At 39.0% G+C, this 13943-nt stretch overlaps 2 protein-coding genes across 2 annotated transcripts in view; one reads left to right on the top strand and one right to left on the bottom strand.

The window, feature by feature from the left end:
• The window catches only part of Smp_146010 (putative m16 family peptidase), a gene marked incomplete at both ends in the record, with an annotated part of 30376 nt that extends 29396 nt beyond the window's left edge, over positions 1 to 980 (bottom strand). Inside the window, one exon of the mRNA XM_018796267.1 lies at positions 771 to 980. Coding sequence (XP_018650496.1) covers positions 771 to 980 — 210 coding nt within the window. The remainder of the gene's footprint in view (positions 1 to 770) is intronic.
• A 12235-nt stretch (positions 981 to 13215) lies between these two features.
• Smp_128080 (putative junctophilin) lies at positions 13216 to 13386 on the top strand (the record flags this gene model as incomplete). Its single annotated transcript, XM_018796266.1, has 1 exon — positions 13216 to 13386. A coding segment is annotated over one exon (171 nt), but the record flags the coding sequence as incomplete, so codon positions are not given.
• Positions 13387 to 13943: the final 557 nt, after the last annotated feature.

The raw sequence follows: 13943 nt of genomic DNA, 5'->3' as shown, positions 1-13943 counted from the left end.
ATATCCCTTACGAGCTATATATACAAGACAAGTGTACCCTAGTTTACCTTTCATAAAAACAATACGAAGCTTTTTTTATAAGTACATTTATTAGCTTGTCAGTAACTATGATTGTAGCTCTTTTGCAGTAAAGCAAAAGCAGATATTGGACTACTGCATTCCCAATACAATTCTAGACATAATGGGAGAGGCACATCACCTACACATGCTGCAGACTACAATACTCTACACATAATATCATTCTCGATCTAAGAAAGATATACTCAATAATCAACACTTATTCGTAAGAAATAAGACAACCTATAACACCATGCTGTACACACATAGTAGATAGCAATATTCGATAAACAAAGTCTTGTGAAACCAGTTTTAATACATTCAATGTATCACCTCACAAAACGTTCTATAACCGCCACAATCCTTCTGATTCGACAAGTGAAATGCAGATGACACATTTTCATAATATATATCAAAGTCATATAAAGTCATTGTCCACAGTAAAATTATGGGGTGCTGCTCATAAATTCTGAGCTCAAATGTAAAACTCAAAACAGCATATAAGTGATCGGACCATGACATTTTGAAACACATGATTTTTCAGAATTTTGCACCGAATTATTGCAACAACTGATAAATGCTCTCACTTGCAGCATATATTTCTCTGAAAAAACATGTGCATTGAAACAGAAATCATTGTTGCAGTATTGAAACAACTTCCTATTCACTACAAACAAACACTTGCCATGCTCGGTAACCATATTAAAACTGACCTCACGTTCTGTTGCAGAATCTGTGAAAAGAGGGCACACGAAAAATTGTGAGAAAATATCCAACGCTCCTCTCAAACTTTCAGGTGCAACATCAAACACATAAGAAGTTTTATCTGGACTCGTGAAAGCATTACAGTGACCACCATGATCGGTTATGTACTTCAAATAGGTATTTTCTGTCGGAAATGATTTCGTACCAAGAAACAACATATGCTCGCAAAAGTGTGCGAGACCAGGCAGTTCTTTCGGATCCGACAGCGAACCTAAAATTATAACACTATAACAACATTCATCAACATACCAATGTTCACAGATAAACACACTGCAGATTTATCTGTTTCGGGATCACTTATAAGAAGCACTTTCATCCTATTGCATAAACGCATCACTTTATATTCCCTCAAGTCATTCGCAGACTTTTGTACTACTGGAGATGAGGAATCTGCCGAATTTATACAATCCACGATCGACATTCTATTCGAGTGACAAGTTGCACAATATATATAGGTATGAAGTAACAAGGTGAACCGATCAGAACAACTGAAAAAGACAAGTAGATAGAAAAAATTACATCAAGATAAATAAGAGGACAGATATATCCACCGCAGACTCAGGTACTGAAAAAATAGGACCAGTGCAAAACGTAGTATATACTACATTTGGCACTATATAGTGGGAAACTGCTTCGATTCTCCACTTGGTTCACATTTAATCCATTGGTACTTCGCATAAGAAACAATAATTACACTTATCATAGTAAATAACAGGTAATGAAGGAATGCGCTGAATATATTTTTCTTTTAGCCACTAAAGTAAAAACCATAGCACATAAGACGGATCTTAAACAATAATTTGTAGGTGTCTACGTGGAGATACGACCAGACGGTTTCAAGTAAATTAAATATTACATAAACTGTTTACGTCAAAACCCGTGTATTTCGAATACAGACCCAATTTAATGGAAGCAATATGCTTTTAAATACTATGGTAGTAGCATTGGACTGGACATATTTAAACTAACTATGCAGCGACGTATATGAATTGTGATTGTACACTGGGCGACAGGGTCGATTTCAGACATACCAGTCTCATTCTACTTTATCTTTTAGATCACGTTCTTACTTACATTTGAGATAATTCCAAACTAACTTGTGTATCTTGTACTTTCAAAACCAAATTAACCAAATGCAGACGGTTGTCTGAATGCACTTCGGGCAGCTTAACTTGCCTTCGTAACAATTTTATAAATCCCTAATCCTCCCATCCTGATGACACAACGATACTGTACTGTGCAGCGCAACAAAATATAATGATCCATTCACTAATATCGATTAGCAATGAAACGACCTTACTGAAACGCTGACAAGCCATTATTTACAGTTAGTTGGGAAGGTACAGTAACGCGTAATGTCTCCCCAAACTGCACCAATACTGCTCAAACACGTATACACCTCAGTATTAAATAAAAGTAACAAGTATATGATACTGTTAGATGTACATGACTCTTTTGAACCAACCAGTAATATAAATACTCAGATTACCGGAATAATATCTAATATACTGTTAGAAAATGTGAGCTGTTGCAATGTAGGAGAAACAGTTCGACTGAGTATTTCACAATCAAAATGTTGAAGGGATCATAAAAAAGGCATTGTGGGTTTTCTACTAGTTTAAAGCAGTGTAAAGTATTTAGGACAGATAAAAGCAATATGAAAGCTTTGTTTTAGACAAGATATATAGAGACTCAACATCTGCCAACCCCATGAAGCCCAACTGCCACAACACGCAACGGCGTTGAAACTACTATGACGTTACTAATGCGATTCTGTCTCCTTTTCATTGCAGGGCAGCCTAGGATCGCGTTTGGCTACACCTCCCCGAATGCCCTGGTGCGGTCGAGAGCGGTGAGTCAGTTCTCCTTCTCGAAATGCTCTCACATGACCACGTGCATACAACCACTGCCAAGGAAGTCCTACTCACTGCCTTGTCGCGTCACGGGTGTTGTCCAAGAAATCGAGAGAATGAAAAGCGATTGTCCGGTCCTTTAATCAGGTTGGTGGATCCACCTAGCGGAGTTGGAAAACCCTGATTCCGAACCACTGGTGCACATGGGCTCCAGTATCCTGAGGGAACAAATGGAGTATGAACCCATTTTTGGTCACCGGCTGCCATGGGACTGCATCTCCCGACGTTGCTCCACTGCCTTGCGGATAAGACCTTCAAGTCAAAGGCTCCGGGTGTGCCCCCTAAGAAAACCACCTGTTTCGGTGTGGGCACTCGGGCAGTAACCCGACCCTCACACAAATCGAGTGACTTATGTGGCGCATATGTATTTGGTGCCTCCTTGTACCAATGTGTGTGTTTAAATAAATATGATATTCAGACGAGGAAACGCCTGAACTGCTATTTGTTGCATAAAGTGGAGACAGTCAATGGGACCTTCACTCGCTTTCTAGTGACGTGAAAGGAACTGGATGGACACTTGCTGAGTATCCACGGGTAAGAAAAACATTCATCTAACATTTTCCAAAATTGAGACGGTGAATTACTTGCCACAAAACCGTTGCTCTTTTAGCTATCTCATAGTCTAGGTAAAACGAGAGATAACCGAAGTGTTCTGACGTTGGAACTTTACGCAGACATGTCATCACTCTCACTTTTCAGACCGTTATACTGTAGAACCAATACGTTAGTAAGGGACAAGGGGTTTTATCGGGTGCTACCTTGACTGGGGTGGGATTTGAATCCACCAATCGCAAATACTTGAAACCTTGTCAAATTATTCCGTCTGAAAAGTGAGAGTGATGACATGTCTGCGTAAAGTTCCGACGTCAGAACATTTCGATTACCTCTCGTCTTACCTTGACTATGAGATAGATTAAGGAGCAACGATTTGTGGCAAGCAATTCATCGTCGTAATTTTGGAAAATTTTAGATGAATGTTTTTCTTTACCCGTGGATAACCAGCAGGTGACCATCCAGTTCCTATCACGTCACTAGGAAGCGAGTGAAGATTCAAATGGTTGAGGACGGAATAGAAGAAGCTTTCGCTCAACGGGCTTCCATGTCTAGTAGCAGTGGATCACCAATACCTCCAGGTAAGAACCTAGGTATATGAATGATAACAGGGTAAAAGAAATTGGTAAATCATAATAATATGTTATCCTTAGTCCTTAAGAATAAGTCAAGTTTCCTCTTAAAGGACTCCTGAGAAGTAGCTTGGACTAGCTCAGTTGGCGGCAAATTCCAGCATTTGACAACTCTTACGGAGTAGAAGTTGTGTCTACAGTCTGTTCTGCTATGTTGGGTCTTCAGTTTCTGGGTAATAACCTTGAAGTTAGTGTTGTGACTTAACTTAAGTAGATGTTTAAGGGGATGACTAGACGTGTTAACGATACTGTAAGTCACAAGAACGTCACCTCTAAAATGTGTATACTCTAACGGGTGAAGGTTAAGTGAATGGAGGTGATCTTCATAAGGTTTGAATTTGAGTCAATCTGATTTCGTGGCTCGACGTTGGATACGCTTCAGAGTGTCCTTATCCTTTGGAGTGAGGGAAAGAATACTGTTTCTGTACTCTATATGGGGATGAATAAAACTGTTGAAGATTATGTGGAAAGTCCTTCCGTCAAACTGGCTATAAATGGGCTTCAATATTACTAAAGCAAGGTATACTTGAAAGGCATTTTTGTTGAAGCAAGCTTAAAACGTAAAATCGTATGCTACCAACACTCCTAAATATTTTACGAGAGGAGTTTCTTAAGTTGTAACTAACACGATTTTAACGCTGTTACAACGTGGCAAGTCAAATTACGTAAACGCACTATAACCGTGAAGGTCACACAGTCGACAGATTATTTAAAATAAGTACATTCACTGAATAGAATCAGTGAACGAAATGTCTAGAGGATTCATGTGTGAACTAATAATGTCTGAATTTCAATAACAAATAAAGAGCAGCTTCTTTTGAATGAGAAAAATTTTGTGTTAAAAAGCGTTGTGACGATTCGGTATACATATTGTGATTTACTTGCTTTAACTTGTTCAAGTTACTGCACAGTACTTGCTTCTTCATTAATGAACAGTTTGAACATTTTGGCCGCTTAGCTGATGTTGTTTTGACGAATTTATCTATTAACTTGTCTTCGGTGAATACTACAGGTGCGCTTCCCAACTTTCCGGATGAAAAAACCAACGAAAGTTAAAGTTTTGCCAAGAATTTTTGGTCTCAATGTTAAATGTGCTTCTATGTGTTGCTGTCGTTGGCTCAAGTAGTAGAAAAATGCTTGCCATTGCACACATTATCACTTCTGAATTAGATGCGCTACAAATTCCTGAACTCTATCTTATCCGTTAGAATGAGTCAAGAAGGGCATATGACGACGAAGATGCCACAGGTATACGGAGTTTGACAACGCTTTAACCAGTAGCACTTTCTATTATGAAACTGACCCACCAAGTGAAATCAATAGACAGAAGCGAGGAGGTTCAAAGATATTGTAACCGTAAATCAATCACCAAAATCAATAGTTCTGTAAGTGTTCGACATTGGAAGCTGACCACATTAGTTTTGGTGGACTCGTTTAGCTGAAGGCACTAGGTCATGCATCCGTACCAGATCACGTCACAGAACGGCCTGGGAAGCATCTCCTACGATCACTAGCCAGATTAGATCAGTCACTTCTCGATAAATCGATAACCCATCAAATATATCATCCAACCTCCTCGCTTCTGACTTTTGATTTAACTGGGTGGGCGCGATTCGATTACAGGTGTTACTTGTAAAGAGTTGTCGAACTAAAATACTGGTGGTATCTTCAATATATTTGATAGGTTATCAATATATCGTCGATCGACTAATCTAATATGTCTAGCGATTGCACGGGATGTTAAGCACAGCATTTTCACTCCTGATCTGATGCGGCGGCATGACCGTGAGCCCTCAGCCAGGTGAGTCCATTAAAACTAATGTGATCAGCATCCAATGTCGAAGACTTACAGAGCTCTTTATTTTGGGGATTTGTTTACCACTACAGCATTAGTAACGGCAAGAGCGGTTGACATTGTATTGATAAGTGAAATAAAACGTTACAGATGTTTCAGGCGAACAATCGGAAGTCATACATGAGTTCCCTTTCACTTAAAGCAATCAACTCAGCAGGTTTTGGGATAGCGTCCCAAACCGTAATGGGGTAAAATGTGGTTTGTGTTAGGTTTTTACATTTTAGTCTACGAATATCGTTCGTTACCTCTTGAAGTGCTCCCGAACATGCTAAGAAATAAGACTGTCCATCTGAATCAATAAGGTTTCTCGACAAACCGAAGCGAAGATAGTCCAAACATGAGTCGAAAATTGCGAAAGATCCTAGTTAACTTTTATAGTGCTTATTCACCTCAGATTTCTGTCAGCTTACACATGACCGTAAACGCTCCTTCACATCCTTATTCATACCAGGCCAGTTAAATCGTCCTGCTTCGAAGTCGTTAGTTGCTCGAATACAAGAAAATAAGTCGGAGCAATTTCTCTTTAGTTAGGTGATTAAAAACACGCGCCACACCCATGAACACTGGTCATCGTCAGACAAGATACACATTGCAAAGCATATGTATATCCCTCATTTACTTAAAATTAGGAAAGCATATTTTCAGTTAAAAGACCTATTTTATAGTTACTTACTTACATCAGAGCTGCCTGTAGGATGTATAGCAGCTTACATGTATTTCAGTTTGTTCACATTTCATTTGATTAAGCCTTTCAGTTAACTTATTTAACGGACAGAGTCATTTGCACAATAACAACTTATCTACACCACTGCACCTTTATTATTGTTGCGCTTGTGGTGGACCAAAAGTACGATAACCAAAAAAATAGCAACAAATTATTACGTCTAAAGTTTATGTATCAATTAACAGTTAATAAGTTAATTACACACAGATAAAAATAAGGGACGTTAATTAATTCTTCAGGCTATTGCGTGTTCGGCTGAATTTGGTCCAGATAATCCACAATTATAAAAGATTAGTAATCCCAATATGGACGATATAGATCCAGTAGGTTTACCAAGCGTAGAAATTCAATAAGAATGTCACAATTGTCTATAAACGTAGATGATATGCAATTAATATTTCATTTAACATATTAGCAGACATGGCAGAACGATACAGATGTGAGTTAGAATGTATTTATTGGGGAGCAGTGACAATGTCGCGATAAGTCGTACTCAAAACGGAAGGAAGTCAAATTACAAGTGTTCAAAGTAATACACTTAAACAACAAGTACAATTGTTTAATGCTAAATGTACAGAATATGAAAATACATGCGAAAACTATGAAAAATTATTTACAAAATAAGTTTTATGGTCCTATCTCCACATAGCTCCCCCCCCAGAGTGTCCAGAGGTAACACTGATTACAATATGAACAACAAAATTTGAGAAATATTGTGTATAAGGGTACATAAAATAGTATTTACTGTAATAACGGAAAAAATGGTGGAGATAGGAATAAATGACACGTTGATAGTATAGGTTGTGCTACGCAAAATGAAACTGAAAAACGAGCATTACAAAGTTTAGGTTTGCTAATAATAATAATGAAATGTGCGAAACTGTTAATAGAGTCATAAAATAAAAAAAAATTGGATGAATTTAATAAATAGTTAGTTAGCATTCACTCGTTTATTAGCAGGACAATATTTTTTTTTCAAAAAAAAATTGGTAAAACCAGTGATAATAAACATATGTAATTAAATGTACATGCGAGGAAAATAAATAGCTTTTATTAGAAAATTGAGGAACCTAACTATAAAATGCGTGTAATTGAATCGATTTTTGTTAATCGGCGAAATGTATGTAGCGCTTGGGTTTTTTTACCAACCTACCAAAGCGAGTTAATGACAGTTTAAGATGAAACTTGTCCTCTTCCATTGGCTTCTCAGGAACAGAAGGGGTGGGTTGTTGTTCCTTGATGTTAACTTCTTTAAGGTGAGTCGGTTCGTAAAACGCTGGTTTAATTTTATCAATGGAAATAGTTTCTTTGTTCCCATTTCGAATGATAATAAAATGTTTGGGAATACGTTTGATTACTTTATAAGGACCTTCGTATGGTGGTTTTAGTGGCTTTTTGACAGCGTCAACTCGAACGAAAACGAATTTGCAGGTTTCGAGGTTTTTATCTAGTTGCACCCGGTTGCTATGTTGTCGCGGGGGTATTGGTTTAATATTCTGCATCGTCTGTAGTAAACGGCTTGCAAAACGGGAAGGATCTCCTATCGTTGTAGATTCGCAATTGACTAATTGGCCTGGTAATGTTAATGTTGTACCGTAGACTAATTCGGCAGCAATGCATCCAATGTCTTCTTTAATAGTGGAATGAATACCCAGGAGTACGAGTGGTAAGGCATCGCTCCATTTGGTAGGATCAGCTTGAGCCGTCAGCGAGCTTTTCAATTGGCGATGAAATCTTTCAACCATGCCATTAGCTGCCGGATGATAAGCCGTTGTTTTGATGTGGTTGACCCCAAGGAGTCTGGTGAATTCCTGAAATAAAATGGATTGAAATTGAGGGCCACGATCAGTAGTGATAATTGCAGGTACTCCGTAGTTCGATATCCATCGGTCGAGAAAAACGGACGCAACTGTCTCTGCCGATGTGTCTTTAATGGGGCATGCAATCGCCCATCGAGTGAACCTGTCCACCACAGTGAGAATGTGAGTGAAAGAGTTTGACGGTGGCAGGGGGCCAAATAAATCCAAGTGAATATGTTGAAAACGTCTGTCGGGGGTATGAAATTCCCCAATTGGGCTGATTGTGTGTCTCTGGACTTTACTCCGCTGACATTGTATGCAGTTTCGTGCCCATCGTTTTATATTGGATTTCATTTTGGGCCAGACAAAACGTTCAGTGATCAGCTTGGTGGTGGCTCTAATACCTGGATGCGAGAGTCCATGTAGTTGTTGAAATATCTTTCTGCGACAAGTAAATGGGACGAAGGGACGATTGTTGCTCGTTGAAGTGTCACAAATGATGGATGCATCTGAGAAAGGAATGGGTACCGATTTTAGATTCAAGCTAGACTTTTCTTTACAGATCTTCAATTCTGCGTCGTCTGCTTGTAATTTGGCTAAGGTTTCAAGGTTGATGTCATGGTTAAGTACCGTCATATTGATATCCTTTCTAGACAGTGCGTCTGCAACAATGTTGGTATGACGTTTGATAAACTGAATGTCCGTGGTGAATTGCGAGATATAATCGAGTTGTCTCGCTTCGCGTGGAGAATGTTTATCATATGACGTATTAAATGAGAAACACAGGGGTTTATGGTCCGTCATAATAGTGAAGTCACGACCCTGTAGTAAAAAATTGAAGTGTTTAACAGCTAGGTACATGGCTAAAAGTTCTCGTCCAAATGTGCTGTACCGCTCTTGAGCGGGTGATAACCGTTTAGAGAAAAAAGCTATTGGTTTAATCATGTTATTAACTCGTTGTTGTAGTACTGCCCCTACAGCTTTTTGAGATGCGTCCGTACACAAGATCAGATGCGTTTGGGGGTCAGTGTTTAGGTGTTGTAGCATAGTTGCGTCGGCGATCAAGTTTTTGGCTTTTTCAAATGCTATTTTGGCGTCGGAGGGTAAGTGGAATAGTTGGTTCTTATTTTTGCTACTCGCTTTATCCTCTTTAAGCAGGTCTGTTAAGGGATGTAGAAAATCGGCACAATTGGGTAAAAATTGTTGATGAAAATTTAATGCTCCCAGGAAACGACGTAGTGCCTTAACAGAAGTAGGCTCAGGGTAGTTGATTATGGCTTCTACTTTCTTTGGAAGGGGTTTAATTCCCTGAGAGTCTATGTAATGACCGAGGAACTCCAACACTGAAACACCAAATATAGACTTTGAGGGATTAATCACGACGCCATAACTTTTGAAACGCTCAAAGAGAATCTGTAGGTGCTGAATATGTTCTTCCAAGGAAGAACTAGCAGTTAAAACACCGTCAACATAAACGAATACAAAATCCAAACCTCTAGTTACCTCATCCATGAATCTTTGAAAGGTCTGGGCAGCGTTTTTTAATCCGAAAGGCATCCTTAAGAATTCAAACAAACCAAAGGGAGTGATGATGGCCGTTTTCTCAATATCTTCAGGTGTCATCGGAATTTGGTGATAAGCACGTACAAGATCTAACTTCGAAAAAACTTGCTTTCCATGTAGGTTTAAAGAAAAATCGTGTAAATGCGGGATGGGATATCTATCTGGGGTAGTCTGACTATTCAAACGACGATAATCACCGCATGGGCGCCAATCTTGTTCTTTTTTTGGAACCATATGAAGCGGAGAAGCCCAGGGACTGCTAGACTGCCTAATGATGCCTAGTTGCATCATGTGTTCAAATTCTCGTTTGGCAATCGCTAACTTGTGAGGTGGTAGTCTCCTGGGTTTTGCACGTATAGGTTGACCAGTGGTAGTAATATGGTGTTGTACATGATGAACAGTGCATTCATTTTGATAATCGGCTCTTGTGATGCACTCGTATTGCGATAAAATATCGGCAAAGATTTTATTTTCAGGTTTTTGAATACGGACACCGTAGATTTCAGAGCCAGAAGAGATTATGCCGGTAACTTGTAACTTTGTGTATCTGTCGATGAGTTTCTTTTCTCGCATGTCAACTAATAAGTTGTGAGCACTGAGGAAATCAGCTCCGAGGGTGGGTTGTTTAACTTGAGCTACTGTAAAAACCCATGTACATCTACGAAGGCCGAGGTCTAGTATGAGTGACTGCTCACCGTACGTTTTGATAATGGAGTTGTTTGCTGTAACAAGGGAAAGTTTAGCAGGTTCTGAGTGCCGTCGTCGAGAGAGGTGCAACGGGAGAATGCTGATTTCTGCTCCTGTATCGACTAAAAAGTCTGAGCCAGAAATACGATCCCGGATGTAAAAGAGACGGCTTGTGATGGTGCCAGGAACAGGCACTGCCATTACTGCCTGGCCGGGCCGTTTCCCTGATTCGTCGTGTCAGTTGAAGAAAATGCACACGGCCGAGTACATCGACGTGCTTTAGCCCCGTATTTATTATGGTACCAACATACATCAGAGCTCTTCTTAGGTGAACGTAAACGTCGTCGAGATGAGGATCTTCGTCTCAAAGGAGGTCCAAGCTGTCTAGCTTGAACTGTTGCAACTGTGGTTTGAAGCGACTCAAGTTGGTTCGTTAGTTGGGACAATTGTCTTTGTATAGAATTTAAATAGCCAACGTCTGCTGCTCCGTACGGCTGCATCGTGTTTATGTAGTGATTATCATGGCAAACTTCCGTTACTTTATCCGCCATATCAGCTAAATCATCGAAGGAGGAAGATTTCCCCAAGGCACTTAGAATTTGTCTGACGCTGCGTGGTAATCGGTTGAAAAAGGGCTTCGTCTAGTTTATAAGGGCCGGCAAGTTGTTTCATATGACGAAGTAGCTGGGAAGGTCTTTTGTCTCCCAGGTCACATGCATTCAAAAGTTGTTGTAATCTTGTTTCAGCCGAAACCGTTGTTCGCTGAATTAAAGCCGCTTTTAATTTATCATATGGCTCGGTTTCCGGAACCTGGTCGATAAGGTCTCCAACTTCGGCTGCAATTTCCCACTACATAAGCGTACTTAGATACTTGGGAACGTACGCCCCTGGACTGGAATAAGGCTTGTATTTGAGCAAACCAGATTCTAGGATTATTTACTCCATATGGTGGAAGCCTAAATTCAGAAATGGCGTTGACTGGACTAAATATACTGTCATTAAGGTTAGATGATGAACTAAGAGTGGTTACTGGAACAGGGTCCATATCACTAAGCTCAGGTGGAGAGTACATTAAATTAAAAATGAGCAAGTGAGTCGTACAATAAGCGAATACAGTATAACAATGAGATAAATGCGAGATTATTAAATACTAGGCTCACCAAATAATTGTGGTGGACCAAAAGTATGACAACCAAAAAAATAGCAACAAATTATTACGTCTAAAGTTTATGTATCAATTAACAGTTAATAAGTTAATTACACACAGATAAAAATAAGGGACGTTAATTAATTCTTCAGGCTATTGCGTGTTCGGCTGAATTTGGTCCAGATAATCCACAATTATAAAAGATTAGTAATCCCAATATGGACGATATAGATCCAGTAGGTTTACCAAGCGTAGAAATTCAATAAGAATGTCACAATTGTCTATAAACGTAGATGATATGCAATTAATATTTCATTTAACATATTAGCAGACATGGCAGAACGATACAGATGTGAGTTAGAATGTATTTATTGGGGAGCAGTGACAATGTCGCGATAAGTCGTACTCAAAACGGAAGGAAGTCAAATTACAAGTGTTCAAAGTAATACACTTAAACAACAAGTACAATTGTTTAATGCTAAATGTACAGAATATGAAAATACATGCGAAAACTATGAAAAATTATTTACAAAATAAGTTTTATGGTCCTATCTCCACACGCTTGTATGAACATTTATGTTTGAACATTGTTTTACCACCTACGCACATATTCACTCCGCTAGCTTTAGTGTTAGCTGCCTAAGTGATTGGATGATTCACTGATTTTCCTATGTATATATACATGTTAATTTTAATCTTATTGATTTGACTCGCGCGCTCACTCCTTTGCTTGCTTTTTGGCACTAGCCTTTCATTTTTGCATCGCGCTTCTGCGGTTTTGGTGACCAGTGCGTCGTACAACAATAAACGTAGTCAACACTTCGTATTCGCTTCTCATTCATACACCGTTGGGGGGTCATCTAGTAACAGGTATCAAGACGAACTGTATACGAATTTTAAGGATTATGTTAAATATCGACCACAACAAATACCATTGTTGACAAAATTTTTGAAAGATGCCGAAACAGACCAATCCTGCTTAACCCTAATACTCAAATAAAACATTAAAAATGCACTTGACATTTGGACTCATTTATCTGTAGGCAGAGTTTTAAAGTATTAATAACTCAGTGATACCGTTCTTTAACAGACCATTTTCGCGAACAGTCCTGCTCAGCAACTGTTGACCAGCAATATATGTGGTAGTGTATTGACATTTAGTAGAGGGTGAAGGTATTGTCAGAAAATTTTCAACCACTCGTCTTCTTGTTCACTACACCAGTGCTTAGAAGTGAGACGCTTCGTAATGCCGTCCTTTCTGAATTTTCTGTTTTGCTCTTTTGAGTGAAGAACTTTTTTCTTTTTAAGTAGCAGTACTCCGTCCTTTGTTTTCTATTAGTGTTGTGTAAAAGACGCCTGCAATCTTGCGCCATCAACTTATAGTTTTCATTATCAAGTTGTCCTGATCTTCGCTTGTGTTATTTCTGATCATTATCGATTACCTAATTTAAGTTTATTCTATGTGCTTACTGAGTCGTTGGCTCGCTTTTACTCTTATCCTTCTTCTCTCCATCTTTAGTTCATTGTCTCACGCCACGCGCTTCCGCAACGTCCAAAGTACTCTCAAGCTTGACATATGTAATAAAAAGGAAAGCTTATACTTTAGCCTTTCAAGTTCGAATAATTAAGAAGGGGGTGAATGTCAGTCTAATGATGTCTTCAGAAGAAAAATCAACATTAACTGTAGTTTAAAAGTTATGCCGGAGATTTATCAGGATGTTATTTGTCCATCGCTCATACACTTAAATAACTGTTCGCTGAGAAACTGAAACAAGATTCATTCTACTCTTTAGCCTAGAACTCTCCACTACCATCGAGATGCCGATCCGAAGGAGCAAATAACTTCATTCCTGATCAGCAACATTTGAACAACTGACCTTAATTCGTAAGTATAGAAGCTTCTCATAGAGAAATTAACAGTAACGCTTCCAACAAAATCATGTCATGGGGTGAAATTTATAGTCTACATATTGCCACCTATGTGCGAGGACTATCAATTTCGATTACCTTGTATGCTCAAGCATCATCTGACTATCCCCCAAATGTATAGCCATTTGGCCATCCGAAATTGACGCCGGTTTCTTCAGTTCCAGGTTGCGGTATTAATTCAATTAACTGCTACAGCCAGAGAGCATGAAACTTAGATTATACATAAACTAACTATGCCGCTTAATTTACAGTAGCTAGTTAAATGCACAGTATGCTAATCTATATGCAAAATCAAACTGTCAAAGCACTTTTGTTGGAAT

This window comes from Schistosoma mansoni, chromosome 2 (assembly GCF_000237925.1).
Source record: "Schistosoma mansoni strain Puerto Rico chromosome 2, complete genome".
NCBI lineage: Eukaryota > Metazoa > Platyhelminthes > Trematoda > Strigeidida > Schistosomatidae > Schistosoma > Schistosoma mansoni.
This window is presented reverse-complemented; position numbering and strand designations above follow the sequence as displayed.